General features: G+C 42.7%; 1 protein-coding gene across 1 annotated transcript; it reads right to left on the reverse strand.

Annotated features, from left to right (window-relative positions):
• Positions 1-304: 304 nt before the first annotated feature.
• Positions 305-11,395, reverse strand: LOC125705247 (butyrophilin subfamily 2 member A2-like). Its single transcript, XM_048971688.1, has 7 exons — positions 11,335-11,395; positions 10,765-11,109; positions 3,943-4,296; positions 2,612-2,713; positions 2,039-2,134; positions 935-1,027; positions 305-603 (listed from the first exon to the last, which is right to left on the reverse strand). Exons 1-7 carry the CDS (start codon positions 11,393-11,395, stop codon positions 305-307), a joined length of 1,350 nt encoding a protein of 449 aa, XP_048827645.1.
• Positions 11,396-26,626: the final 15,231 nt, after the last annotated feature.

Genomic DNA, 26,626 nt, shown 5'->3' on the forward strand with positions numbered 1-26,626 from the left:
CATCCATGATTCAAATCTCCCGTTCCACCACATCCCAAAGGTGCTCTATTGGATTGAGATCTGGTGACTGTGGAGGCCATTTGAGTACAGTGAACTCATTGTGATGTTCAGAGAGATGAGGTGGAACTGGTATATTCACTTTCAGTTCTCCTCCATTGGGATCCAAAACCCTTCAGCAACCCTCCACTGGGAATACTGGTCCTTCTCTAGACGAATTAGAGGAGCTTCCACAGGCACAGAAAGAGTTTAAGGTGATTCTTGTTCACTTTGCATGGGAGCCACTTAGGCCTGGAGCTGAACTTGCTCATCCTCTCCTGACTACCTCAGGATCCTCTTTCAGCTGCAGGTCTGACATGTCAAACTGCACAGCTGCCTCGGTCGGCTGCATCACTGTGCTGCACTCTCCCAGGTCCTGATCTCTTGTTGGGTCGCTATACATCTGCTGCAGATGCTGGTCCCTCTCCCCCTGTGAACAGGCCAGCTTGCTGCTATGCTTCTGCCCTAACAGATCCTTCATGAACCTGAAAGGCTTGGTGATGAATGCAGTGCTTTCAGGCTCTTTCACGACGTCGTCTCCGATGCCACTCTGCCCACTGGAGGACCCTGATCTTCTTGTGTAGGATGTACATCAGCTGAGCCAAGCCACTGCTCTCCTCTTCTTTTGCCTGTTTGTATTGGAATCTGAGGGTCTTCATCTCCTGCCTGATACTATGGATCTTCACTGCTCTTTGGTTCTTTACATATGGTCCTTTGGAAGTTCTCAGCTGCTCCTCTCCAAACCGCTCTGACACAGTGCTGACAGTGATCGCTGTCTTGGTCAAACTAATTATAAACACCTGCCTTTATTTTACAGTTTTTTTCCCAAACAGTGACAAACACCTTTAATATTAGGTGTAGGAAACAGGATAGGAAACATGGAAATATGTAAACGTACCTGTGAATGATTTCCGATATGGAGCCATATTAAACAACACCAGGATATACAGCAGACTGATGGCAGTACAAGTAACAGCCTCTTCTGTGGATCCTGGGAAACAGGTAACATTAAGTTTTATTTATTTAGCAGAGTGAAGCAGGGTCAGAAAATACCGGGAGTACATTTACATTTACAGCATTTGGCAGACTCCCTTAACCAGAGCGACTTACATAAGTGCTTTAAGACTCTGCAATGAATTTTTCTGATACTAGCTTAATAAAGACCCAGGCAATGAATACAATCTATCTGAATACTCTGTTGAGAAAGTAGTTGGGGCTTCAGGTCCATGCTCAGAGGCTCATGTATAAAATCAGTCTGTTGTGTCTGAGATTTAAACCAGTGACTCTCCAAATGCAGGGGAAACATCCTAACCCACTGAGCCACACCCCCTGCCCCCCCCCCCCCCCCCCCCCCCGGAATCACTGATAAAACTGAAGGAATCTTTTCCTCTTGCAGTTTTTATGTGGGCAGCCATAGAATTGTTCCCCAGTTCTGAATACAGCAATAAGATCCCTGTTATTCATGTTTAAATTTCTTTGCTTCTCATAACTTCCTTCCTTCTACTCTGCAGAACTTTACATTGGATTGGATGCCCGTTCATCACTGTCTGCTGACATCTAAAATTCTATAATGAGTCACCAGGGGGCGCAGTCTCTGCTGATGTAAAATATATCTTTATTTCATCACAGTGTATTTAATCTCCCTGTTCTTGCAGGTAATCCAGGAAAGCAGATGCTCATTTTGAGAAAACAAAATCAAACCTTCATGATCCTACAGACTCACAGTGTCAATAAAATAATCTTTTAGGAAATACATATCAAACTATAAATAACTATGAGTTCATTTATGAAGGAAACTTATTCACCTTAAAAGTGAATCATCACAGTACAGATTACAAATACTAAGTATCAGCCTCAAATTACAGAGTCATTCATTTACATAATTAATCCCCAGCAGGTTGCTGTTTATGCTGCTGCTGTTTATTTCTTACTGCCTGCACAACAAAAACAATAAAATCTGTCTCTTTGTAAAGCTTCTTTAAACCATATTCACTGGGCTCACCTTCCGTTACACCCCACAGGATGAAGGCTGCGGAAACCATGATCTGTGGGACTGTGACATGTGAACAGTGACTCAGCAGAGCCTGTTTGCTTTTATCTATAGACAGAAAGTAGAATCAGATTTAACCACATGATCTTTATCATTAGGTGACGATTCATGCAAAGTTTAATGACCTACAGCCATCCTCAGATGGTCATTCTGCTGCATTCACACCTACAGACTCCCAGTACAGACTGTCAGTCTCACCAGATGCAGATCCTACATTATTTTAGCATAATTTCAATGATGACATCAGCTTTGGTTCATTGTTTTAGTTTGCAGGGGTTTATAGTAATAAAACTTTCTGAAATAATTCATATTCACACATATGTGTTTGTTACCAGAGAAACAGGATCAAAGTATGTTAATTACATCACAGTTAAGCCCTGCAGTGGACAGGAACCCTGTGTAGATACAGTCCTGCCTGATGCCCCATGTCTGCTGAGATGCCCTCTACAGGATAAGTGGCTGCAAACATGGATCCGCTGATGTCATCATAATTACTAGAAATGACAGAGCAGATGCTACACTTACCTTCCTTTATTAAATGCCTGACAGATAAAGCACCAGTAAGTAGGACTACAGGTGTGACAGTGATGCACAGCCACAGAATCAGCCAATGCAGGGATGAATAACCTAAAATATTCAGAATTACATTCCATTAGTCATTTTCTAAAATAGGCTGTTTGTCATGCTGCAGCATAATCGACACGTCCACACCATTCTCACAAAGTGGAGCAATAATTTATGATTAAATCTTTGTCCATAAGTGTGTGATTCCTAATGTTTCTCTATCCTGAAAACATACAGTATTAATATATAAGATTTTTCATATTCCCATATATGATTTAGATATATTTCAAAGGGCTTTTTAACTTTATTACTCAGTCATATGATGTTATGGACAGTTAATACTATAAAATACTATGTTATTACTGCATTTTTCCCAGTGAAACTCTCATGTTCTCTGTAGCTCCTAACTGAATATAAATAATAAACCATAAAATTCACATCACACTGCATCACTCTAATATAATACCTGTTTTGATAGAGCTAAAACCTGCAATAAAGCTGAAGCCTGAAACAAATATTGACTCATTCATTTAATGCATTTTGTGTTTTAAAGTTGTACTATATTTGAACATTTCTACTGTTACACTGAGCAGATTAAACCTCATGGCATTTTGCATAAAGATCAGTCTGCACCAGAACCACTGAGGCTTAACGGAAGATTTAATCACACAGAACTACACTATATTGCCAAAAGTATTGGGACACCTGCTTTTACACACTCATGAACTTTAATGACATCCCATTCTTAATAGAAGTAAAAATCACTTAAAAGCACCTTATAAAAAACACGGGGCATTCCTAGTAACCAGTAAGGCTTTAATATGGAGTCGACCCATACTTTGCAGCTATAACAGCTTCCACTCTTCTGGGAAGGCTGTCCACAAGGTTTAGCAGTGTGTTTATGGGAATTTTTGACCATTCTTCCAGGAGAGCATTTGTGAGGTCAGGTTGGACTAGAAGGCATGGCTCGCAGTCTCCACTCTGATTCATCCCAAAGGTTTCCACCAGGTTGAAGTCAGAGCTCTGTGCAGGCCAGTCAAGTTCCTCCACACAAGACTTGCTCATCCAAGGTTATGAACCTTGCATCCTATCATTGTACCACACATGAATTCACTAAGCTCCTAAGCGACCCATTCCTTCGCAAATGTTTGTAGAAGCAGTCTGCATGCCACCTGTGTCTATGGAGATGATTGGAACACCTGAATTCAATGATTTAGAGGGGTGTCCCAATACTTTTGGCAATACAGTGTATGCTGAGATGCATATTAAAACCAGTCCTTCTAGTGACTCACCCAGTGCTGCTATCCTGGCTGTTGTACTGGCAGAATCAGTATCTGAGTGGACTTCACACCTGAACTCTCCTTTGTCTTCCATCCTGACACTCCTCAGTTTCATTGAGAAGTTTCCTTTGCGATTTTCCTCAGTGAAGAATTCAGCTCTTCCAGAGTATCTCCCATCCTGTGACTCTGGTCTGTTCTCTCCATCAGTGAACAGAAGCACCAAGATGTCACCGTCATCGTCTGTCTTTCTCCATTCCACCTGAAGCTCTGTCACATTAACATGGGTGTCCACAGAGCAGCTGAGAGTCACATCCTCTCCAGCATGTGCATAGACAGGCTCATCTGCACCCGTCACCACCAGCCGCTCTGGAACAAGAACAGGAAGATTCATACAACCTGGCAACCTGACATCTGTGTGTTTTCGCCTCCTGTTTAAAGGGGAAACTTACATATTGGGGGTTGTTTTCAGTTCAACATACATCACTTTTAAAACGTTGACACTTTTGACATACGTCACTCAAGAGAAGAATCCGGCACCACACTAAGCCTGAAGCAGTTTTGCTTACACAAAAATGTTCTGACGGCAGAATGAAAAGTGATTGGTTCAGAGAGATAACCAGTCAGATTGTAGAGGAGGTGGGTCCAAGACATCTGATTGGTTGGTCCTGCCTCCTGTAATTGCTTGGTCCCACCTCTTGTACAATCTGAGTGACAATGAGCGACAACCGCTACATAACAACAAGCACAGAGTTCCATCATGTGCCGTTTGGTAATAAAAGACTGATCCCAATTTTTTCCCTCACAAAAGCAGATGGTTTTGAGCTTCATTTAACCCAGTTCCACAAAGCAGCCATTGCAAGAAATTATAGTGCATTTTAACCTGTATATGCTAATTTGTAATTCATTCGTGATATAGAGGTTAAAATGCACGATAATTTCTTGTCATATCAGCGCAAATGCACATAAAATACGTACGCATTTGCACTGTCACAGCAATTGATTGCCGCACATATCGGTGAATGCGTACTTGAGCAACAGTTATCTGCAGCCCTGATTATAATTCAATAATAATATCAATTACATATTTATAAATGATCACTTAAATAATTATTTAAATGACATATTTATTTATGGAGGGGTGGCATGGTGGTGCAGTGGTTAGCACTGTTGCCTCACACCTCTGGGACCCGGGTTCGAGTCTCCGCTTGGGTTCACATGTCGTCGTGGGGTTTCCTCCGGTTGCTCCGGTTTTCCCCCACAGTCCAAAAACAGTGGAGTTGCTAAATTGCCCATAGGAGTGCATGTGCCTGCAGGGTGTGTGAGTGTGTTCTGCGATGGGCTGGCCCCCCATCCTGGGTTGTTCCCTGCCTCGTGCCCATTGCTTCCAGGATAGGCTCCGGACCCCCCGCGACCCAGTAGGATAAGCGGTTTGGAAAATGGAAGGATGGATGAATGAATAAATGTTGTCACAAAACACCCTCCACAGTGGCTGGCAGACACTTGCAGACCTGCGAGCAAAGACGAGGCTGAAGTTGTATTCGCAGCTCCTTATTGGGATTTTCCGGTCCACCTTAAATGCTGCACAGCCGAATACAATGACGAAATTGCGCCTGTAGCGGGACTCATTCAGAACTTCATTTTGCTTTCAATTAGTATTAATTGAACACAATTTCGCTGACTTACTACCACTTTGAAGAAAGTACATATCTGGGCAGTTTCAGTAATAAGTATGTGTGTACTTTATCAGAAAATGAGACAAACGCAAACGTTTTTCCATTCCTAATCAGGCCTGGATCTAGACTGCTCAGATTGGGGACAATTAGAAATTTTCGGTGGGCAGCATTTCACACAATGGACTATATTACAGTGCAGTAGAGGCTTATTAACAGACAAATAGGTGGGGTACATGGATATTGTCATATTTTATGTTTGGACTATTTATGAACTCTAAGTTATGCTCTCATGGTATTCTCTGCAATTGTGAAATAACTATTATTATTTGCATAATAATAAATAATAATAATAATAATAATTATTATTATTATTATTATTCTTATGTGATTTCGGTAAGGGGCTTTGCATAGAAGTGTCTGCTAACCAAGCATGAACTTAACAGAGACATAAGCGAATCTAGAGTACTGGTATGTTACAGGCAAATCTGGAACTCAAACTCATGAGTTGGTCTAAGAAAAAGAGCAGGACATTTCATATGAACTGTAATATAGGGGAATGAGGCTCCTTAAAGAGAAAAGGCATTAAAAGATAATTACCAAACCTTAAACAAACTGGCTTTGCAAACAAAGGTGGAAGCGACCTGCACCGAGCTGGTGTGAAGTGGGCAGGGAAGGTGTGACATTACTGCCCGAACTGTCCGCAGGGAAGGTGTGACATTACTGCCCGAACTGCCCGCAGGGAAGGTGTGACATTACTGCCTGAACCGCCCGCAGGGAAGGTGTAACATTACTGCCCGAACTGCCCACAGGGAAGGTGTGACATTACTGCCTGAACTGTCCGCAGGGAAGGTGTGACATTACTGCCTGAACCGCCCGCAGGGAAGGTGTGACATTACTGCCTGAACTGCCCGCAGGGAAGGTGTGACATTACTGCCTGAACTGTCCGCAGGGAAGGTGTGACATTACTGCCCGAACTGCCTGCAGGGAAGGTGTGACATTACTGCCCGAACTGCCCACAGGGAAGGTGTGACATTACTGCCTGAACTGTCCGCAGGGAAGGTGTGACATTACTGCCTGAACCGCCCGCAGGGAAGGTGTAACATTACTGACCGAACCGCCCGCAGGGAAGGTGTAACATTACTGCCCGAACTGTCCGCAGGGAAGGTGTGACATTACTGACTGAACTGCCCGCAGGGAAGGTGTGACATTACTGCCTGAACTGTCCGCAGGGAAGGTGTGACATTACTGCCTGAACTGTCCGCAGGGAAGGTGTGACATTACTGACCGAACCGCCCGCAGGGAAGGTGTAACATTACTGCCCGAACTGTCCGCAGGGAAGGTGTGACATTACTGCCTGAACTGTCCGCAGGGAAGGTGTGACATTACTGCCTGAACTGTCCGCAGGGAAGGTGTGAAATTACTGACTGAACTGCCCGCAGGGAAGGTGTGACATTACTGCCTGAACTGCCCGCAGGGAAGGTGTGACATTACTGCCTGAACTGCTGCAAGGAAGGTGTAACATTACTGCATGAAAGTGTAACATTACCGCCTGAACTGCCCACAAGGAAGGAATAACATTACTGCCTGAACTGTTCGCAGGGAAGGTATAACATTACTGCCCGAACTGCCCGCAGGGAAGGTGTAACATAATTGCCCGAACTGTCTGCAGGGAAAGTGTAACATTACAGCCCGAACTCCCCACAGGGAAGGTGTAACATTACTGCCTGAACTGCCTACAGGGAAGGTGTAACATTACTGGCCGAACTGCCCAAAGGGAGGGTGTAACATTACTGCCCGAACTGCGTGCAGGGAAAGTGTAACATTACTGCCCGAACTGCCTCACGGGAAGGTGTAACATTACTGCCTGAACTGCTTGCAGAGAAAGTGTAACAGTACTGCCTGAACTGTCCACAGGGAAGGTGTAACTTTACTGCATGAAAGTGTAAAATTACTGCCAGAACTGCCCGCAGGGAAGCTGTAACATTACTTCCAGAACAGCCTGCAGGGAAAGTGTAACATTACTGCCTGAACTGCCTGCAATGAAAGTGTAACATTACTGCCTGAACTGTCCACAGAGAGGAAGTAACATTACTGCCTGAACTACCCGCAGGGAAGAAGCAATATTACTGCCTGAACTGCCTGCAGGGAAGGTGTAACATTACTTCCTGAACTGCCTGCAGTGAAAGTGTAACATTACTGCCCGAACTGCCCGCAGAGAGGATGTAACATTACTCCCTGAACTACCCGCAGGGAAGATGTAATATTACTGCCTGAACTGCCCACAAGGAGGTAGGTGTAGCATTACTGCTTGAACTGCCTGCAGGGAAAATGTAACATTACGGCCCGAACTGCCCACAGGAAAGTTGTAATATTACTGCCTGAACTGTCCACAGGGAAGGTAAAGCATTACTGCCTGAACTGCCTGCAAGGAAGGTGTAACATCACTGCCTGAATTGCCTGCAGGGAAGGTGCATCATTACTGCCTGAACTGCCCACAGGGAAGGTGTAGTATTACTGCCTGAAATGCCGACAGGGAAGGTGTACTGTAGCATTACTGCCTGAACTGTCCACAGGGAAGGTGTAACATCACTGCCTGAATTGCCTGCAGGGAAGGTGCAACATTACTGCCTCAACTGCCCACAGGGAAGGTGTAGTATTACTGCCTGAACTGCCCGCAGGGAAGGTGTAACATTACTGCTTGAACTGTTCACAGGGAAGGTGTAACATTACTGCCTGAACTGCCCGCAGTAGCTGCCCACTTGGTCCTAAGGCACCAGTGCTTAAGTTTGGTTATTCAAACTGAGAGTAGGAATAACCTAACTGCTGGTAGCGAGCTTAGATTTGGGAACCAATTGTTGCGTGTTGTTCATGGTCGTGTATGAGTAATTTAAGTGAATTATAGCACGTAATCTATTTAACCAGGTAACTTTATTTAATCTGAGCGATGACAGGGTTGCCAACTCCCATGCATCTGGTGTTGCAGTCAAGCTTTCAGGTTCTCATGGAAGAAGTCTTACTGAAAATCTATTATTCCATTATAAAGCTAAAATTAGCCATATCAAAAGCTTTGGAGTAGCTTTCAAGCCCTACAGACTATTTACAAGGTGATACAACTGTTACATGGAAGTAAATGCATGTGCATATGTGTGCAGACTCGTCTCAAAATAAAAATCTTACCAAAGTTGGCAACTGTCATATTAAATGTAGCAGTGCACCCGTATCCATGGGGGATACACTCTTTTGATGCATGGCCCAAAATCCATGGAACCAACATGTTATGCTGGTTTCTACCTGGAAGTGTTTACATTACAGCATTTAAGTTCTATGTTCCATAGATTTTGGAACAAAATCTGCAAGCAGGACCCTACTCACTGTAGCCTTTTCTGGTTTTCCTGTTTTGTCGGATAAGCACGCAGCAAACTTACATTTCTGCTCTCTTTCAGCTCAATCTTATTAGCACAAAATTCAAGCTACACTTTTATATTGCTACACTTACGGTTAACACCTAATTCTCCTACGCTTACATTCTTGAGTGTTAGTTGCCTAACACCCAAGTACTCCTGCATCAGTTGCACAAAGATACAATTTCAAAGCTGATTACAAAATATCCCTCTAGTCAATTTTTCCCCTTATAACAACAGTTAAGTGACAATCGCATCCCCATTCAAGACATAACGAAAGTGCTGGATATTGGGATTGTAACATCAAGTCCAATGAGCTCGCATGGCTCATTTTCTGATGAAGTGCACACATACTGTTACTGAAACTACCCAGATATGTACTTTCTTCAAAGTGGTAACAAGTCAGCCGAATCGTGTTCAGTTAATACGAATTTAAAGCCAAATGAAGTTATGAAGGTAATCCTTGCTAAATGAGTCCCCTTACAGGCGCAATCACGTCATTGCAATTGACTAAGCAGCAACTAATCTGGACCGCAAAATCCGAATAAGGAGCTGCGAATATGGAGCCAATTTTAGCTTCACTGAGCAAAGAGACAACATATAGAGCGGCGAGTGGAAATGCACTAAATGTCTTTGTGTGTAAGCTTAAAGTTCTCATTGAAGACCTCGTTTATCATAACCAACAGGTAATCACTAAAAGACTGTCTGAAATAACTGAATGTAACTGAATGTAATAGATTATTTCTGATCAATTTTAATAAAGATTATCTTGTTATTTGATTGTGCAAACTGCAAGTAGCCTGGTTAGTTACTATAATAACATTCACCATTCCAGGGTTGCCAAATCTCATGCGTGTGCCAGCTCATACTTTCAGACTGACACAGAACTCTCACTTAAGAAATCTTACAGCAGGTCTATTTTTCCATTTTAAACCTAAAATTAGCTACATTAAAAGCTTTGGGCAGTTTGCAGACTTTACAGAAAATTTGCAGTGTAATAGAACTGTTACATACAAGTAAATACGTGTGCATGTGTGTGCAGACTTGACCTATAAAATTTCACTCGGGCCAGCTGACCAAAGTTGGTAACCCTGCAATTCTCATCAAACTGGACGTTTGCTGTAAGCACTGTAAAAAGGGGGGCCAGACCTGACATTTATTTGGAAAATAGCAGAAAGGAATGTACTCAGTTCCAGAAACTCAGAATCGTTCAGTTCATAAACAGGGCTGTCAGTAAGTCCCTTTTATTGCTAAGAGATTCGATAGATTATATTTACTTGTATGGGTCTCTAGGAGAAGATCTTAGTCGCTATTTTATATGGTTTGTGGCTGTACTAGTGATTCTTTCAGTTACGATGTGTTTATGATAGAAGACAGGGTGCAGGAGAGTAACATCACAGTGGACCCTGAGCTGAGGTCATTTTTCCATAGTAAATGGCCTGATATTCGTGGCGGAATCTCGTGATTTGTGTATGATTTTAATAATTCCCGCAAATTCAGCATATAAAATGCAGGACATTGCCACACAAACTGCCATGGAGGTGAAGATGAATATAAATTAAAACATAAAGATGAATATCACTTTATATATTGTGACCGTAGCAGAAATATCTTACGAATAAAAAAAACTGTACACAGCACCACTAGAAACGTTACGTCACACCTCTGACCCCGATAAACTCCCCTCCCCCAATGTTAATAAGAAACCTATGCCTTTGGGTCCATGTATCTTAAGCCATAAAACAGAAAGGTTCACTTGCCTACTTCCTGTATTTCCACCCATGTTTCACGTTGCTCCTGCTCTGTATAAACCACACACTTGTACACTCCTACATCTGCAGTCCTCACACCGTCAAGCAGCAGAGAGAAGTTGCCTTTGGGGATTTCCTGAGAGAAGAAGTGCACTCTGCCCCTGTAGGCGTCCCCCTGTGATTCAGGTCTGCTCTGACCCCCCTGGAATAGGTGCACGATGGTGTCTGAATCAGTCCTTCTCCAGTCCACCTCCAGCTCCTCCAAAGGCAGGGGTCTGTCCACAAAGCAGGGCAGCAGTACAGCTCCTCCCAGCCGGGCTGTTAGAGGACCAGCAGAGCCGTGTAGCAGGAAACCTGCCACAGGAATAAGAGATATAAAATCACTGTATGACAACAAAGCCTTAAATAATAAGTGCAAAATATCCAAAGCAACTTAGTTACTTGAATAATTGGTAAGCAAGTATTGGTACATTAACATACATTAATTATAGTACACCCAAAACAACAACTCAATTACATTTCTTCAACATTATTATACGAGTTACCAGACACATAAAACTGTCTTTAAAAAGTACGTACCATCAGAGTTAACGACAAACTTGAACAATATCAAAATAACGCTGAAATTTTTGATCTGCATCGCCACCTTTATTTTTATACGAATGGCCGTTTCTATGACAGGCAAATTTCGCAGTTATATTTTCTTTTTTATAAATGGACTTTGTGCAGTTTTATTGATGCCGTTATGTCCTTACAGGGAACGTGACTTTCTCATGATACTTTTACTTTCAGTTTACACTGAATCACGCCCAACACACCAAACTACAATAAAGGGTCAAGTCATTTATTTATATAGCACATCTAATAAGAACATAAGTTGACCCAAAATGCTTTCCTGTTTAGAAAGAGGGTGGATCGCATGGTTGTTTTGTTTTTCTATGATCAAATTTAAATTTCTCAAGTCACGTTTAAGTAGCTAATTAAATTGTTAACTTTTGGGCTCGTTCCCATTGTTCTGGTATTAATTCATTATTTTTCCTTTGGCACCATCTAGCACATACCAAATAGCATTCCAGATCTTCCTCTGTCGTCTTAGAGTTGCGACAGGAGGCAACTGAGAAACGTGCAGTAGCACCGACCTTGGTTAAAAGTTCTGGAGTAAAACTTCTTTGTGTTTGCCTTGGCGAGTGCTTTGCCTGTACATACACTAGAATGTTTTTAAATGTTCTGTGTATTTATCATTGCTTTTTGTCTTGTATAGTGTTAATTGCTACCTTACTACGAGGGTAGTTTAGCATGTTAATGGAACACATTGTGTATGCGTTAAATGCTGCGCAAGAAGTCAGCATATGTTGATTGCATTTCTGTCTTTATTTTATAGTTTTACAGAAAAGAATAATAAAACTGAATGGAGTTCCGAGAGAATACTACTGCGCCTGTGGGATTTCATTCAAACTCTTAGTTGTCTGTCTAGTTGTGTGAAGTTAGTGCACGTTGAGGACAGAACACCCACTATTCATGTTGTATTGCGATTTTCAGCAACGTGCACATCCTGCTAGATCGGCTAGAGCATCATTCATTGCATAGAAAACAATGTATGATGTTCCCATTTCTGTGCTGCCTTCTACACAGCAAAATGACCAGTGTTAAACTAACATCAAGAGTGTTAAATTTAACACTGGAAAAGTGTGTATATGTGTCCATTCTTAAGTGTTAATTTAACACTTTTGAAAGCGTTACAGAATTAACACTGACTTCAAGTTATTTTAACTCTGCAGAGAGTAAGAAAATTACACTGGTCAATGCTGAATAGTGTTAATAGCACTCTACACCAGTGTCAAAGTAAAAAAATTAACACTACCAGGCTACACTCAACTGCAATACAATAAACACTAAGGTGTTGAATGCCTCCCCCTCAACTCACACCAATTACACACACGCATGCACACAAATACACCACAAGACCATTTTCATATAAATACTGCATTTAAACAGCAGGCACACTACAAAAAAAGTGAACATGCTTCAGTATGGGAGCTGAGCAAAGCAGCAGCATGAACTGGCGATCAGTATCAAATGAAAACGGTCTATCATATGGTCTGTAGTACAGCAGGTCATCGACACAGATCATTTTGAAGACATCTGTGCTTTCCTCAATAGCATAGGCATGTAAGAGGTCATCAGCTCAACTTGATACTCTGTGCCATAGTTTTTGACCCAGACAGTTGTGGAAACAGAAGATGCATCAATAGTTTCACTCTGAGCCTCACTGCCCTATAAAACGCTGTCCAAGACTTCAGTGATGGCCAAATTGTAATCTTTTAAAATAGAAATTTTCAAAATGATTTTTCTTTACCAGTGTCTTTGTGATATTTCTTAAATTCTTTACAGACTTTTTGAAGAATTTGTGCTTTCCTTCAAATCTCATGCAACACGTGTATGAGAGGCCCAAGACTTTTGCTGTGGTCATTCAAGTTTAGGCCACATAGCCTGTTTTTTCTGTGTATATCCACAGCTCAAAATTCTCTCTGACATGCAAGTCAAGGACATGGAGTGTGGAACGCTACTAAAACACAACCTTCAGCAACAAGCAAAGCAGAAGCAAAAATGAATAAACAGAGAAGCTTTTACCTCACCAACACAGGTCCGGGAAAATCAGTCTCAGGAATGTTCAGCTCTGGGACAGCGTAATCTCCATTGTTCCTTGACGAGGGACTGGGCCAATCCTCAGTCTCATCTGGATTTGGTCCCATCAGGCTCTACGCCTTACCTACTTCTATCGCAGGACCCCATTGCTAGCCACCAATTTTACTTAATTTAGTACTGAAACACAAGCTTTATCTCATACTGTACCACTCCTTCCAGGAGATCATGCATTATATCCACTGTGTAGTTGTCTGAAATACTGTATGGAACAGCTGGAATGGAATGATTCAACAAAACCAAAAAGGCCATGAAAAGTGGTCACCTTTAAGCTGGAAAATTGACCCTTTCACAGGTATGGCTAGAAAAGGGCACCTTCATTCCTTCAGTCTTTAATATCTTTAGGTCATCAACAAGTGGCTTTAAAACAGGGTCAAACCCATATGTTTTTAAGTCCTCTGAGTGGAAAAGGGCTACAAGATGAATATTTATTAACACAGAATTCAGCTTTGGTGACAAATTTCTCTAAATAAAATAAATGCAGCCAACTTTGTGCACTCCCTTTTTGAGCTTAATGGATTTTCTGTTTGAAAATCATCACAGCTGAACCTGAAGAGCATATTCCTGTTGTGAGAATTAATTGTGGTTCCTAGAGTAGGAGCCATCAATCAAATCGTTATAGAATCCCTTCCAGTGTGGTTTTGTTTTTTGGAAACAAAGCTCACCGTTACAAAACATAGATGAAAGTGAGCCCATGATAAGTACATACATGACCATAATTGACAGCCTTAGTAATTTCATAACAGTTCGCCAGGCTGTAGTTTGTCTGACCGTTAGAGCCTTGTGCTAGCCTTGCATGAATGCATACAATATAGAAAATTAGTGCCATGGAGGCATCAAAATTTCTATAACACATCGTAACGTTTATGTGATAACTACACCCGAAAAGTAAAATTCACTCAAAATCATTCTATAACACATAAAGGAGTTATATAACTCACCTGCTGTCAGTATCTGTGCTCGTTTGAATGGCTGCCGAAGTGAAGCAGAAAGTTTCTTTCCGGAGAGGGTTAAGTCACCATGCCTTCTCACAAAATGCAGGCGCGATACAGAGATACATGTTGCTAGTTAATATGATGGCTAGTGAAAACTGTTAAACCTAAAAGCTACTCATATATATATATGTCGTATTCCTTGTCGTTACAAGGAAAACATCGTTTCTGTAGTGTTGACCATGTATTAGATCCAGACAAGGAATAGTTTGATTGTGACTCCTCAGGTACAGCATTAGCTCTAAGCAAGGCCACTGCTTGAGTTTCGGGTGCAGCTGGTGGCTTTATAAAGAATCTTCACAGTGACTGGTGTCCTATCAAAATATCTCCAAAGAGAAGATACAGTATAGACATCGGCACAGCTGTAGGACTGGAGTGTGACTGCAAATTGGAGCTATTTGAGCTGCGGACTGAGGAGGTGTTTGAGGAAATATGCTCAGGAGGAGTAGGAAGCAGACGCTATAGCCTGAAAGATCAATGTTCAGTGGGAGGTAAAAAGGAGTAGGAAGGTATTAAGGAAGCAAGATAAAGTCAGGCAAAATCAGACCAAGATTACTGCCAATGAGGAAGTAATTACTTTTCAGTAATTAACTTCAGCATACAGGGCATTACAGACATGTTCAGTCATAACATTTTGCAGCTTCTGAGATGGACAGACTGCCTCACAAACCCCAGAAGGGAGAAGATCCCCCATCCCCGTCAGATGTGTGGGTATTACAGGGGGGTGTGTCCACCACCCAGGCAGGGACAGAGAACAAGCTGTTCATACATAATTAACAATTGGAACAAACTCCTCCAACTTCCTTATTGGGCCTTCATACATTTCTTGAGGAAAAGAACCTTCCAAAAGCTGACCCAGACTTATGTTCACTCTACCAGCCTATTATCACTCTGCCAGTCACCTCCTGTAGCAATAAAAGGTCCTTTTCAGCACTAAAGTTAGTCAAAAACCGACATGGGATTTTCACCCAGAAAACCGCCGACTTGCTGGATGTTTTTTCTTTTTCAGTCCATTTTCTGTGAACTCTAGGATGGTTGTGTGTGAAAATCCCAGCAGATCAGCAATTTCTGAAATACTCATACCAGCACGCCAGGTACCAGCAAACATGCCACGTTCAAAGTTATATAAATCACCTTTCTTCCCCATTCTAGTGTTTGATGTGAACATTACCTGAAACTCCAGACCTGTATCAGCATGATTTCATACATTGTGTTGCTGACATGTGATTTAGATATTTTCTTCAATAAGCAATTGTACTGCTGAACCTAATAAAGTGGCCGGTCAGTATATGTTGCACATGAAGCTGCACCCCCCCCAAAAAATAAGGTGCATGACGCCCCTGAATGGAGGGATCTAGTGCAAACACAGGGAGAACATGCAAACAGCACACATGGGAACTTAAACACAGACTTATGGATGAAAGCACGATGACCAGGAATATAATTCCAGTTATTGCTGGTACATAGTCAAGTATTTTCACTCTTTATTCTCTGTCTTCTTAATATTTTGTCAAAACCACAAAGTGGACGACTGAAACGAGAAGAAAACATCAAACATAAAATTTATTTCAGACAGACAAATAGGGTAACAAAAGGTAACCCAGGGTGCTGGGGGTAGGGGGGGCTTGAATGCATAGGTTTAATAATGGGCCGCGTCTAAAAAAGGACCAGCCCCCACTAACTGACCCAGACAAACACAGCTTTAATGAGAACAGTAGTGGGCAGAGTCACAGGGGGCCTGGAGTCTCTCCCAAGCAGCACAGGACAGACGTACAGCTTGGATGGGAGGCCATACACACAGTCACATGCTATTGGCAATTTACAGGCACCAATTAACCTGAGAGAGAGACTGTGGGCTGCTGGAGGAAACTGGAGTAACTGGTGGAAACTCACATAACATAGGGAGCACATGCAGACTGTACACAGATACAGAGGAAGGGAATTCAAACCCACATGACATGGGGAGCACATGCAAACTGCACAGAGACAGAGAAGGGGGATTCAAACCCACATGACATGGGGAGCATATGGAAATTGCACATAGACAAGTATTTTCTGTACTTTTTCACTGTTTTCTGAATATTTTGTCCAAACCAAAATGTCGACTACTGAAACGAGAAGAAAACAGTAAGCAAACATAAAATTAATCTCAGACAGAGAATATAGAACAAATGTGCTGAGTGTCCTGTGTTTAAGGCACTGCTCTGCACAGCCCTGTCAGCTGGGGGATAAGGGGTTAAATCCCATGTCAGACACTGTGGTAAAAAAGACTTAATTTGAAGATATAAATAGCATAATAAAAGGTACCCAGAGTGCTGGGGGGGGGGGGGGCAGGGGGGCTTTAATGCACAGGTTTAATCAGGGACCTTCGCTAAAAAAGGACCAGCCCCTCCACGAACTCAGAAAAACAGTTTTAATGAGAACAGTAGTGGGCAGGGTCATGTGGCACATGCAGACTGTACACAGACACAGAGGAGGGGGACTCAAACCCACATGACATGGGGATCACATGCAGACTGCATACAGATACAGAGGAGGGGGACTCAAACCAGCAGCCAGGAAGTGTCAGGCAGCAGTGCTGACCACTGAGTCACTGTGCTGCCCCATAGATACAGATTAACAGTGAATAAAACAGATACTGTATTGTAACTGTATTATTATAATATAATTAAAAATTATGTAAGTCGTCACACATTTCTGTGTTCAAATATAAAGTAGAAAATAAATATTTATTTTTAATATTTATTTATTTTTACCCCCATTGGAAGGTGAGGGGCCAAAACATTAAGATTAGGATATCCATCTGCACCGTACACGTTATACGTTAGTGTATGAGGAGGGGTAGGATTAGGATATCCATCCTCACCGTGCATATTATACGTTAGTGTATGAGGAGGGGTAGGATTAGGATATCCATCCACACCATACATATAATACGTTTGTGTATGAGGAGGGGTAGGATTAGGATATCCATCCACACCATACATATAATACGTTTGTGTATGAGGAGGGGTAGGATTAGGATATCCATCCGCACCATACATGTTATACGTTAGTGTATGAGGAGGGGTAGGATTAGGATATCCATCCACACCATACATATAATACGTTTGTGTATGAGGAGGGGTAGGATTAGGATATCCATCCGCACCATACATGTTATACGTTAGTGTATGAGGAGGGGTAGGATTAGGATATCCATCCGCACCATACATGTTATACGTTAGTGTATGAGGAGGGGTAGGATTAGGATATCCATCCGCATCATACATGTAATACGTTAGTGCATGAGGAGGGGTAGGATTAGGATATCCATCCGCACCGTACACGTTATACGTTAGTGTATGAGGAGGGGTAGGATTAGGATATCTATCCACACCATACATGTTATACGTTAGTGTATGAGGAGGGGTAGGATTAGGATATCCATCCGCACCGTGCATATTATACATTAGTGTATAAGGAGGGGTAGGATTATGATATCCATCCGCACCATACATGTTATACGTTAGTGTATGAGGAGGGGTAGGATTAGGATATCCATCCACACCATACGTGTTATAATGTCAAGCAAACATTCGCATCCTCCCGAAAGGGACTCAGAGATTGAGGAGGAGATATTGAGTAAATGTAATAAAGGGAGTAAGGGGAAACCATTCACAAGGCAGATAATGGAACGGGTAACAGGCCTGAAACTAAATAAGGCTTGCAAAAATTGGAATCTTTAGACTGGGGGTAGATGGCCAAAGGATGGCACTGTAAACATACTGGAGGTAGAATGTTCTGAGACAATGCTGGAAAGGAGGGGAAATGGTTGTTGTGGTAGGGGAATGTACAAGCCACAATATTATTTTCAGTGGAAGTCTATGGCCTTGATGAGAGCTAGAAAACCATCAAGAGCAGCTGAACGATAAGGAAAGTCGTGTGATGGTTAGCAGAGAGGAAAGGCAGGTCGATCCGACTGCTGCTGTTTCTCCACCCGAGGCTGATGCTGAGAGAAGGAAAAAGCTTAATTTAGATCTCTTGTATCCGGTCCTGCTTGAAGAGTCACCTCCTCCACGGGGAGAAGTCAGCCTTCTGCCCCTGATGCTGAAGAAGGGGGTGGGGGTTAGTGGGACTGAATTTCTCCACGACGGGTATAAGGGTGAAAATGAGGAAAGACGGTTTCACTGTTACCTCAATGGCTTTGGGACTGTTTGTTATTGGAGAAAGAAAACTAACTTTGCCGCTTGGTAGCAGATGACACAATCCTGAGAGACTGTATCCCTGAAGGACAAGAACAGCCTGACAGATTACATTGCACTGCTCAGTTTTCTGGAAGAGGAGGGGCTGCAGGAAAACTGGGAGAGACTGTTGTGCTTGATTACCTCTATGTGGCAGAACACAGGTCTGCTGCGTCTGTCCGTTTGTCAGCCGTCCAGGAGCAGTGGTATGTGGGAGGTTCAGTCCCCCATGCATCATATGGGGAAAAGGGGTCATTAGAATGGAAGGACTTAGGACCCTGGGTAGCAGAATGTGAGAGAAGGACGGAGTCAGTGTGTGTAGAGGATGGAAGGTGGATGAGTGGAGATGGACAGGTGCAAAGGTACAAAATAGATCAGTGTGTAGAGGTACAGAGAAAGGCGGATGCAGAAGAAAGTAAAGAGAAAAGTGTTGATCCACTGCCAGACATGTGAGGTACTAGATTGCTTGTGGGCAAAAGGGAAAAATGATTTTGGCAGAGTGGTGTCAGCTGAACCTTTGGTGGTCCACCCCAAGTCTGACTTTCGGCCTCACAAGGCCCAGTATCCCTTATCTAGAGAAGCAGAGGAGGGAGTGAATGAAGTACATGCAGATCTGCTGAAAAGGGGAGCTATTAAGGAAATAGCCTATTCTCCAGTTAATTCTCCTATTTTACCTGCAAAAAAGGCAAATGGTACTTGGAGGTTTGTACAAATCTGAGGGGTGTTAATGCAGCCATACACCCCAGGGCTCCTATTGTACCCAATCCAGTTACGATCCTGGCTTCCATACCAGCGGAGGCTAAATGGTTCTCTGTCATTGATTTGGCTAATGCTTTCTTTCTATCCCAGTTGATCCAGATTCCCAGTATTGGTTCACCTTCACTTTTTAGGGGAAGAGGTGGACCTGGACAGTGATGCCCCAGGGCTACAGAGAGGCACCTAGTGTGTATGGGCAGTAGTTGCTAAAAAATTTGGAGGGGTTTACTGCGCCTGGGGGCAGCACACTGGTACAGTATGTGGATGGTTTGCTGCTTTGCTCTCACACTCGCGAGTCTTATACACAGGACACCAGAGCTCTGTTAGACTGCCTAGCAAAAAATGAGCACAAAGCTTCCAAATAAAAGCTGCAGCTAGTGTCACAAAGGGTTAAATACCTTGGCCATGTGTTGACAAGTGAGGGAAGGTCATTAGGACCAAATCGAGTGGCCTCCATACAGGAGATGCCCAAACCAGAGACTAAACAGCAATTGCTTTCAGTCCAAGGCATGATTGGCTATTACAGGCCTTGGATTCAGGACTATGCACAGAGGTCACAGCCCTTGGTTGATTTGACAATTGGGCTAGCACTGACAGACAGACTGATGCGGATGGCCAAAGCTGAAGACGCCCTGACTGATTTAAAACAGGCGTTAATGTCAGCCCCAGCTTCTTAGTGGGTGCCTGACTATAGAAAGCCATTTGTGCAGTATGTGGACGAGAAAAAAGGGGTCATGACTTCAGTTCTCACTCGGTATCAGACTTTTATTCTGAGTGACTCTCTGTGTTATCAGAGAGGCTGATTTATAATTTTTCTATCACAATACATCGCAAAGCTAGATTACGCATGCACGCACAGATTAAATATACATATATTAATACAGATAACATAATAATACAATGATAGATAGGCACAGGTACATATTGGTGCATAGGGGTGGGCACAGGTATCCATAGATAGTAATAGGGATCAATGGAGGGAAGAGGTGTCAAGGGACCTAGGTCAAGGGTCTGGGATTTCTTTGATTTAATATCCATGGATAAGGTAAAGTGTAGAGAGTGCAGTGTGATGTTAAAATACTACTATACCTCCTCTCTGTTTAGACACCATTCAGTTCATTTCAGAAGAAACAGGATGACATGAAGGACCCTGTATTGATCTTCACAGGTGACTTTATCCTCAGGTGACTGACTATACATACAGCATAATGGTCCTTCCCAGGGTGCTGCTCTGTAGATGAACATCAGCTTATATTGTTACGATCCAGTCTAGGGCTGGAACGTAGCAGAAAGGACGTGGAATAGGGAAAGGGAAAAACAGGACAACCAGGGGCGGAGGAAAGGGAACACAGGATCTGTTTGCAGGAGGTCCTGGCAAATTCTCCGGAACGTAACAATATACTAATTATAAAATATAAAATTATAATTTGTCTCAGAAATGTTAGTCTGCTACACAGCAAAGTCCCAAAGTAGTCCACAGCAAAGTGTTCAGATAAAATACCTATAATATCATGACTGCCAGCACAACAGGACCAGGAACTGTAGGCAAAACACATAAAATTAAACTATATAGATCCTTCAGCCTTCTGTGTTCTTCTCCCCCAGTAATACCTCCTCTGGGTTTGGTTCATTGTGATCAGCAGGTGATGATGCCTCCATCTCCTGATTCTCATCTGATCCCTGTAAAAGTGTGTCAGGTGATACATTTTATATTCATTTTTCATCAAACAATTAATATAGCCACCATGCTATGGTATTTACCTACCAGGTGGCAGGACTAGTTTTAATGTGAATAAACATATATATTATACTGCTTTAAATACTTAAACACCCATGCATGCAAACTTTATTTAATAAGCCAGCTTTGGTAACACTTTACTTAAAGTAATATAAATGTATTATACATGCCTTCGTAACACATTATAATGGTCAGTACAATGCATTTTGAAGGGATTTATAGTGCAACATAGATGAAAACATTCATAATAAACATACTTTATTTGCTCAAGTGCAGGTATATTGGAATGCTTGTTTTTTCTGACCCCACCTTGCTCTCCATCCTCACAGGACAGGGGCAGCTAACATGCAGCTGGGGGTTAAGGGCTATACTCAAGGGCCCATGACATGTGATTGTTCTGCTGAGGCCAGGGTTTGAACCAACGATCTTCAGATCACAGGCATTTAGACTAAGCCTGCTGAGCCACTCACCACTCTCACATAATAAGCACGGCTATAATGTGTTATGCGTTTTTAATAAATATTTATAGCCTTCTTTATAATACTTTATGAATGCATTATAATGCATTTTGAAGGTTTCTATAATGCATTTATATGACTGCTTTAAGTAAAGTGTTACCCTAACTATTCTTTTGAAATACACCGTTAAAACGGACAGGTAATTGTGTCCTTGGATCCAAAGTGCAGTAAATGACAGGAACCCTGAGAATCACAGAGTTCCTGTTCCTCTGTTTTCCTCCTCTGTGTTTGGTCCATTGGGATCAGGGGGGGACAATGCAACAGTCTCCTCATTGTCATGTGATCCCTACAGAAGTGAGCATTAACTGATTAATTATACATGTACAGGTGTTAAAGTTTTGCAGTGACCATAAGGTGCTATGTTCTATTTCAACACGAACATTAACTTTTTTATTTTACATGACCATGACCAGCTTTAATGTAATAAACATTCAAAGTTGGACGTTATATCAGACTATCACCAAAGAATCATAACACCCACATCACACATCCTACTCAAACCCATAAAATATTCACAATGTTTATGCACAGAGACATTTTGTAAGATTCCAGCTTCCCATGCAAATGTGACAGCTGTCAGTTTTTAAAGATGAAGGGCATAGGGTGGATTACAGCAACCCTGAATGAAAGGAAGACCTTTGCTTACCTCCTGTGAGTTTGGTCCAGAGTACTGAGGAGATAGCCTGTCACCCACCTGGGAATCAGATGATCTCTGTGAGAGTGTCAGTTAGTACATTTTATACTGACAGGTTTAGCCACTCAAATAAAGCAGAGACCATAACGTGCTATTTACATTTCATTTTGTGACTAATTTTCATGCAACCAAATAAACTTATGTCTAATACACAAGTATTCATCAAATACTTAAACTTATAAAATATTCACAACATTCATGCATGGACAATGTAAGACATTTGCTTCCCCTGTGGCAGGTTTTGATAGATGTGTGACATAATGACCACAGTGCGTAATTCATTATAGTAACTGTGAGAAACCAGAAAACCGTGAGAAAGTAGTATTGTAGCATGAAATTTGGCTGTCAATCATAGGAAGGCATGTATATTAGGCTGTACATTGCTGTCACTTGGGGGTTGAGTGGAGGGGAGTGGCTGACCTGGACTGCTCATTTTGGTTTTGGGGTTGTGGATGCGGCATGTATCAGTGTACAGTACTATGCAAAGGTCTTAGGCAGCCAAAGAAAATGATCTTTATGTTGGTGTAAAACTATAATAGTGTGCCTGTAAGAGTGTGTTAGCTTAGCCATTTCAAAATGTTAAAATCACCTCAGTACTGGAAACAACCATCCAATACACCCGTGTATTTTTTAACTCAACCACTAGCACACCTCATACAGTTAATCAGTATTTCATTAGGTTTTTTTTTTTTTTTAACCAATATAATTAAATGAGCTGATGGTGAAATGTAATAAATACATTGAATGGCTGATGTGCTCTTGAAGAGACATTTGGGAACTGAAGCAGTGTTCATCTAGCCAACCAACTACATACAACTTTTTGGAGAACACAGGAAATTTTTGTGTTTTTCTTGCATATATTCTGATGATTACTGCCCAGATAAATAGCTTTAAACATTTCTTTTGACTGCCTAAGTACACGCCTGTCATTGACAACAAACATAACTTTTATTTATTTCACCTCATTTGCAAAGGTTTGGGGATTTAACCAGTGGTGCCACTGCACAGCTTTTGGGAGTATGAAGGATGTCTGTAAGAGACAGGTGGGGGGGGGGGGGGGGGGGAGAATATCTGCTTCAGGAGCTACAGCAACCTCCAAAGGCAAGGTCTTGCCTGGGGTAGGGCACAATCAGGATTGGCCAGGGATCAGCTCATCAGGGCTCTGTCCCCTAGCAGCTACTCGTCCATGTTCAGCAGGAGCAGCCACTCAACTACCGAAGCAGCAGCCCAGCCGCTCCGATCACCAATGTGGACCTCCGCAACTCTAAGCTGTTACTGCACGCAGCCTGTAACAGCCCAGCTGTTTTAGTCGCCCTCGCGAGCCTCCCCAGCTCTGAGCAGTCGCCATATGCGGCCTGTGCAGCAGGTGTGTCCTTTCTGCGGGGCAGGGGCCAGCCGACTCGCTCCACATGATGACTCTCTCCACCACCAACCCCAGGGCCGTCTGCAGTGGACACAGCTGCTCCAGCTGACTAAGCTGGGGGACCTAGAGTCTGCTGCAGGTATGGCTAGTCTGGCCACCTCGTCAGAGAATGCTCCATGCAGGGCCAAGTGCAGGATAATGGTGCGGGGTCGGCATAGAGAAGGCTAAGGATTTTTTCCATATCCCCGTCACAGTGAAGGGAGTCCCCTGCTCTGTTCTGCGAAGCAGGGTCACTAAAGCATCGTCCGTACCTGTGTGTGACTGGTAGACAAACTGAGGGGATCTAGATGGTTTATTACCAGTGGTCTAAGTTTCAGTACCAGCCTCTCGAAGGTCTTCAGGATAATTGATGACAGCAAATGGCCAGAAGTCCTTAGAGTCAGAGTTAGGCTTTGGAAGAAGGGCCACACCGGATGTCTTCCAGAGCTGGGACACCTTCTGCAGACTTAGTGAGAGGGAGAACCGGTACTGTAGGACTCCACTGAGCTGGCTGACACTTGTTTGGAGCACCCTGGGGCTGATTCCATCAAGCCCCACAGCTTTGTTCAGTTTCCAGCTCTTTCTGGTCAGTGGAGAAAGACAGACTGGTAAGTGGAGAGGGGCTGGAGACCTGGGGTTTGGTGTCTTTGATAGGGAAGTGGAAGTGCGGAGGTTGTGGTGGTCAGAGGAGGCAATGAGAGGCCAGAACACCCAGAGCTGGCACAATGGGCACTTTTCACACCAAAGTTCTGGAACCTGGTTCCGAGTCCTGGGCTGTCTCGACCGGGGACTTTTGTTGCTCCTGGCCACTTTCGTTGTCACTTTCACACCGCAACAGGAATAACTTTATGCTAAATAAGCATGGGAGACGCAAAAAGCTTGTAGGTTAGACTTTACACATAATTTCATATGAAACTAGAATGTCCCTCCAAAGCACTGCTGGATGAACAAATTGTTTTGTTAGTTATTTGTTAGTTTTTGGGGGGGGGGGGGGTTGATTGCGATCAAAATGGGAAAAAGCCTTTTATTTATATGACCTGCAGAATGTTTATAGTTCATTATTAAATCTGACCAGCAGATCGATCTTTTGTTTTTGACAGATGTAATGTTAAAAACATAATGATTTTGATGTAACGTTAATCGATTTAAAGCGTTGGCAAGTTTCACCATCGGTACCGCCGATATTAGAGAAAAGTATTAGTTATCAATCAAATTTTCTGATGCAGAAATAGGGAGATGCAAGCAAAAAGTATTAATTGATGCACTTAATGTAACTGAAATGCAAAAATAGTTGCAATTCTGCTCAGTTTTTGCTTTGCTACTTTTATCTCTTTTCCCAGCACTTCCACATAACTTTCAAGTTAGCAGTGGTGCTTGTGGCCAACCAGTCAGCAAGTTATCACTGTATGAAACGACAAGTACCTAGTCTGGAGTAGGGATTTGAAAAGGGTTCCTGAACTACATCTGAGAAACTAGAATCAGGCCAAGTTCTTGCAGTGTGAACACGATAAAAGTTCCTGGTTCCAGAAAAAAGTTCTGGTTCCTGAAAAGAGATTCTGCAGTTAGAAAGCGTACACTGATGCTGGTGGTGTCAGTGGAGGGCTGCAATGATTCGTGAGAATCAAATGTAATTAAAAATAGATTCAACTCATTAGCCTTATTAGCTCATTAGCTCCAACTCAATATTTCCATTCTGCTTGTAGCCGATGATGGTCCTCATCCCATTCCACACTTAATTCACACAGTTAAGCTGAAAATTGTGTTCCAACATGTCCTTGTAGTGGTTTTTCCGATTGCTGATTTGAATTTTCAGTTCTGCCTGCACCTGCTTGGTCTCCTCCTTGTCTCCAGATCTGAATGACCTCTTCTTATTCATCTCATCTTTTTCAGAAGGTTCTTCAGGTCATTGTGATACATGGTTTATTTTGAAAACAGCGCACTGACTTTGCGGGGACTGCATTGTCCACACAGAAGCGGCTGTAGACTGTGATACAGTGGCTGAGTCTCTCAGGTTCCTCCCTGTAAGACTCACAGAGTTTGTCCCAGTCTGTCTCTTCTAAGGCATCCTGCACTTCCTCATGGTTCTGGTGGTGGCTGGCAGCTGTTAAATTACTGGTATATATGCTGGGGTAAGATGTGTCATATTGGGGTCAGAGATGCCCCGGTCAGGCAGAGAGATGAACGTGTCTCCTTAGTATTGTGCATAAGTGCAGGGTCCTGTTTGCCCTGGTGGTGCAGTGCACAGACTGAAAAGCTGGTGAGGATGGAGGACAGTGAACCCTGACTGAAATCACCAGAAATGGCAATGAAAGCCGTGGGGTGGTGAGTTTGCTAACCATGAAACGTATTTTCTTCATGGCTACTGTGGCGTCTGCCAACTGAGGTACGTACACGGCCAACCCAATACAGTGGCATGTAATACAGCTGCAAAAAGCAGTAGAACATTCCTGTTCCACACCATGTTAGTCATAAAAAGGTATTTTAAAAAGATACAGAGAGAACTGTAACATTACAATACAGAAATAACAAAGAAAACAAACAAACACACACGAGAGCTGCTGTAGCAGGCAGCCAGACAGGGCAGCCCTGGAAGTGAATACATTACAGTGACTACATTACAGTGACTACATTACAATGACTACATTACAGTGTGAAATGACTGCCTTCCCTACCATGTGTAACATCAGCGGCCCGTGACCATGCAGAATGTACTGACATGTTCCTGTGTGCTGGAGTCATAAGGGCTCTTTCTCTATCTCAACAGACTCCATACTTACAGGGAAGGAGGAAGAGCACAAGGGACACAGATCTGCTACAGACACAATTATGTATAATAATCTGAGGG

Source organism: Brienomyrus brachyistius, chromosome 12 (assembly GCF_023856365.1).
Source record: "Brienomyrus brachyistius isolate T26 chromosome 12, BBRACH_0.4, whole genome shotgun sequence".
Classification (NCBI taxonomy): domain Eukaryota; kingdom Metazoa; phylum Chordata; class Actinopteri; order Osteoglossiformes; family Mormyridae; genus Brienomyrus; species Brienomyrus brachyistius.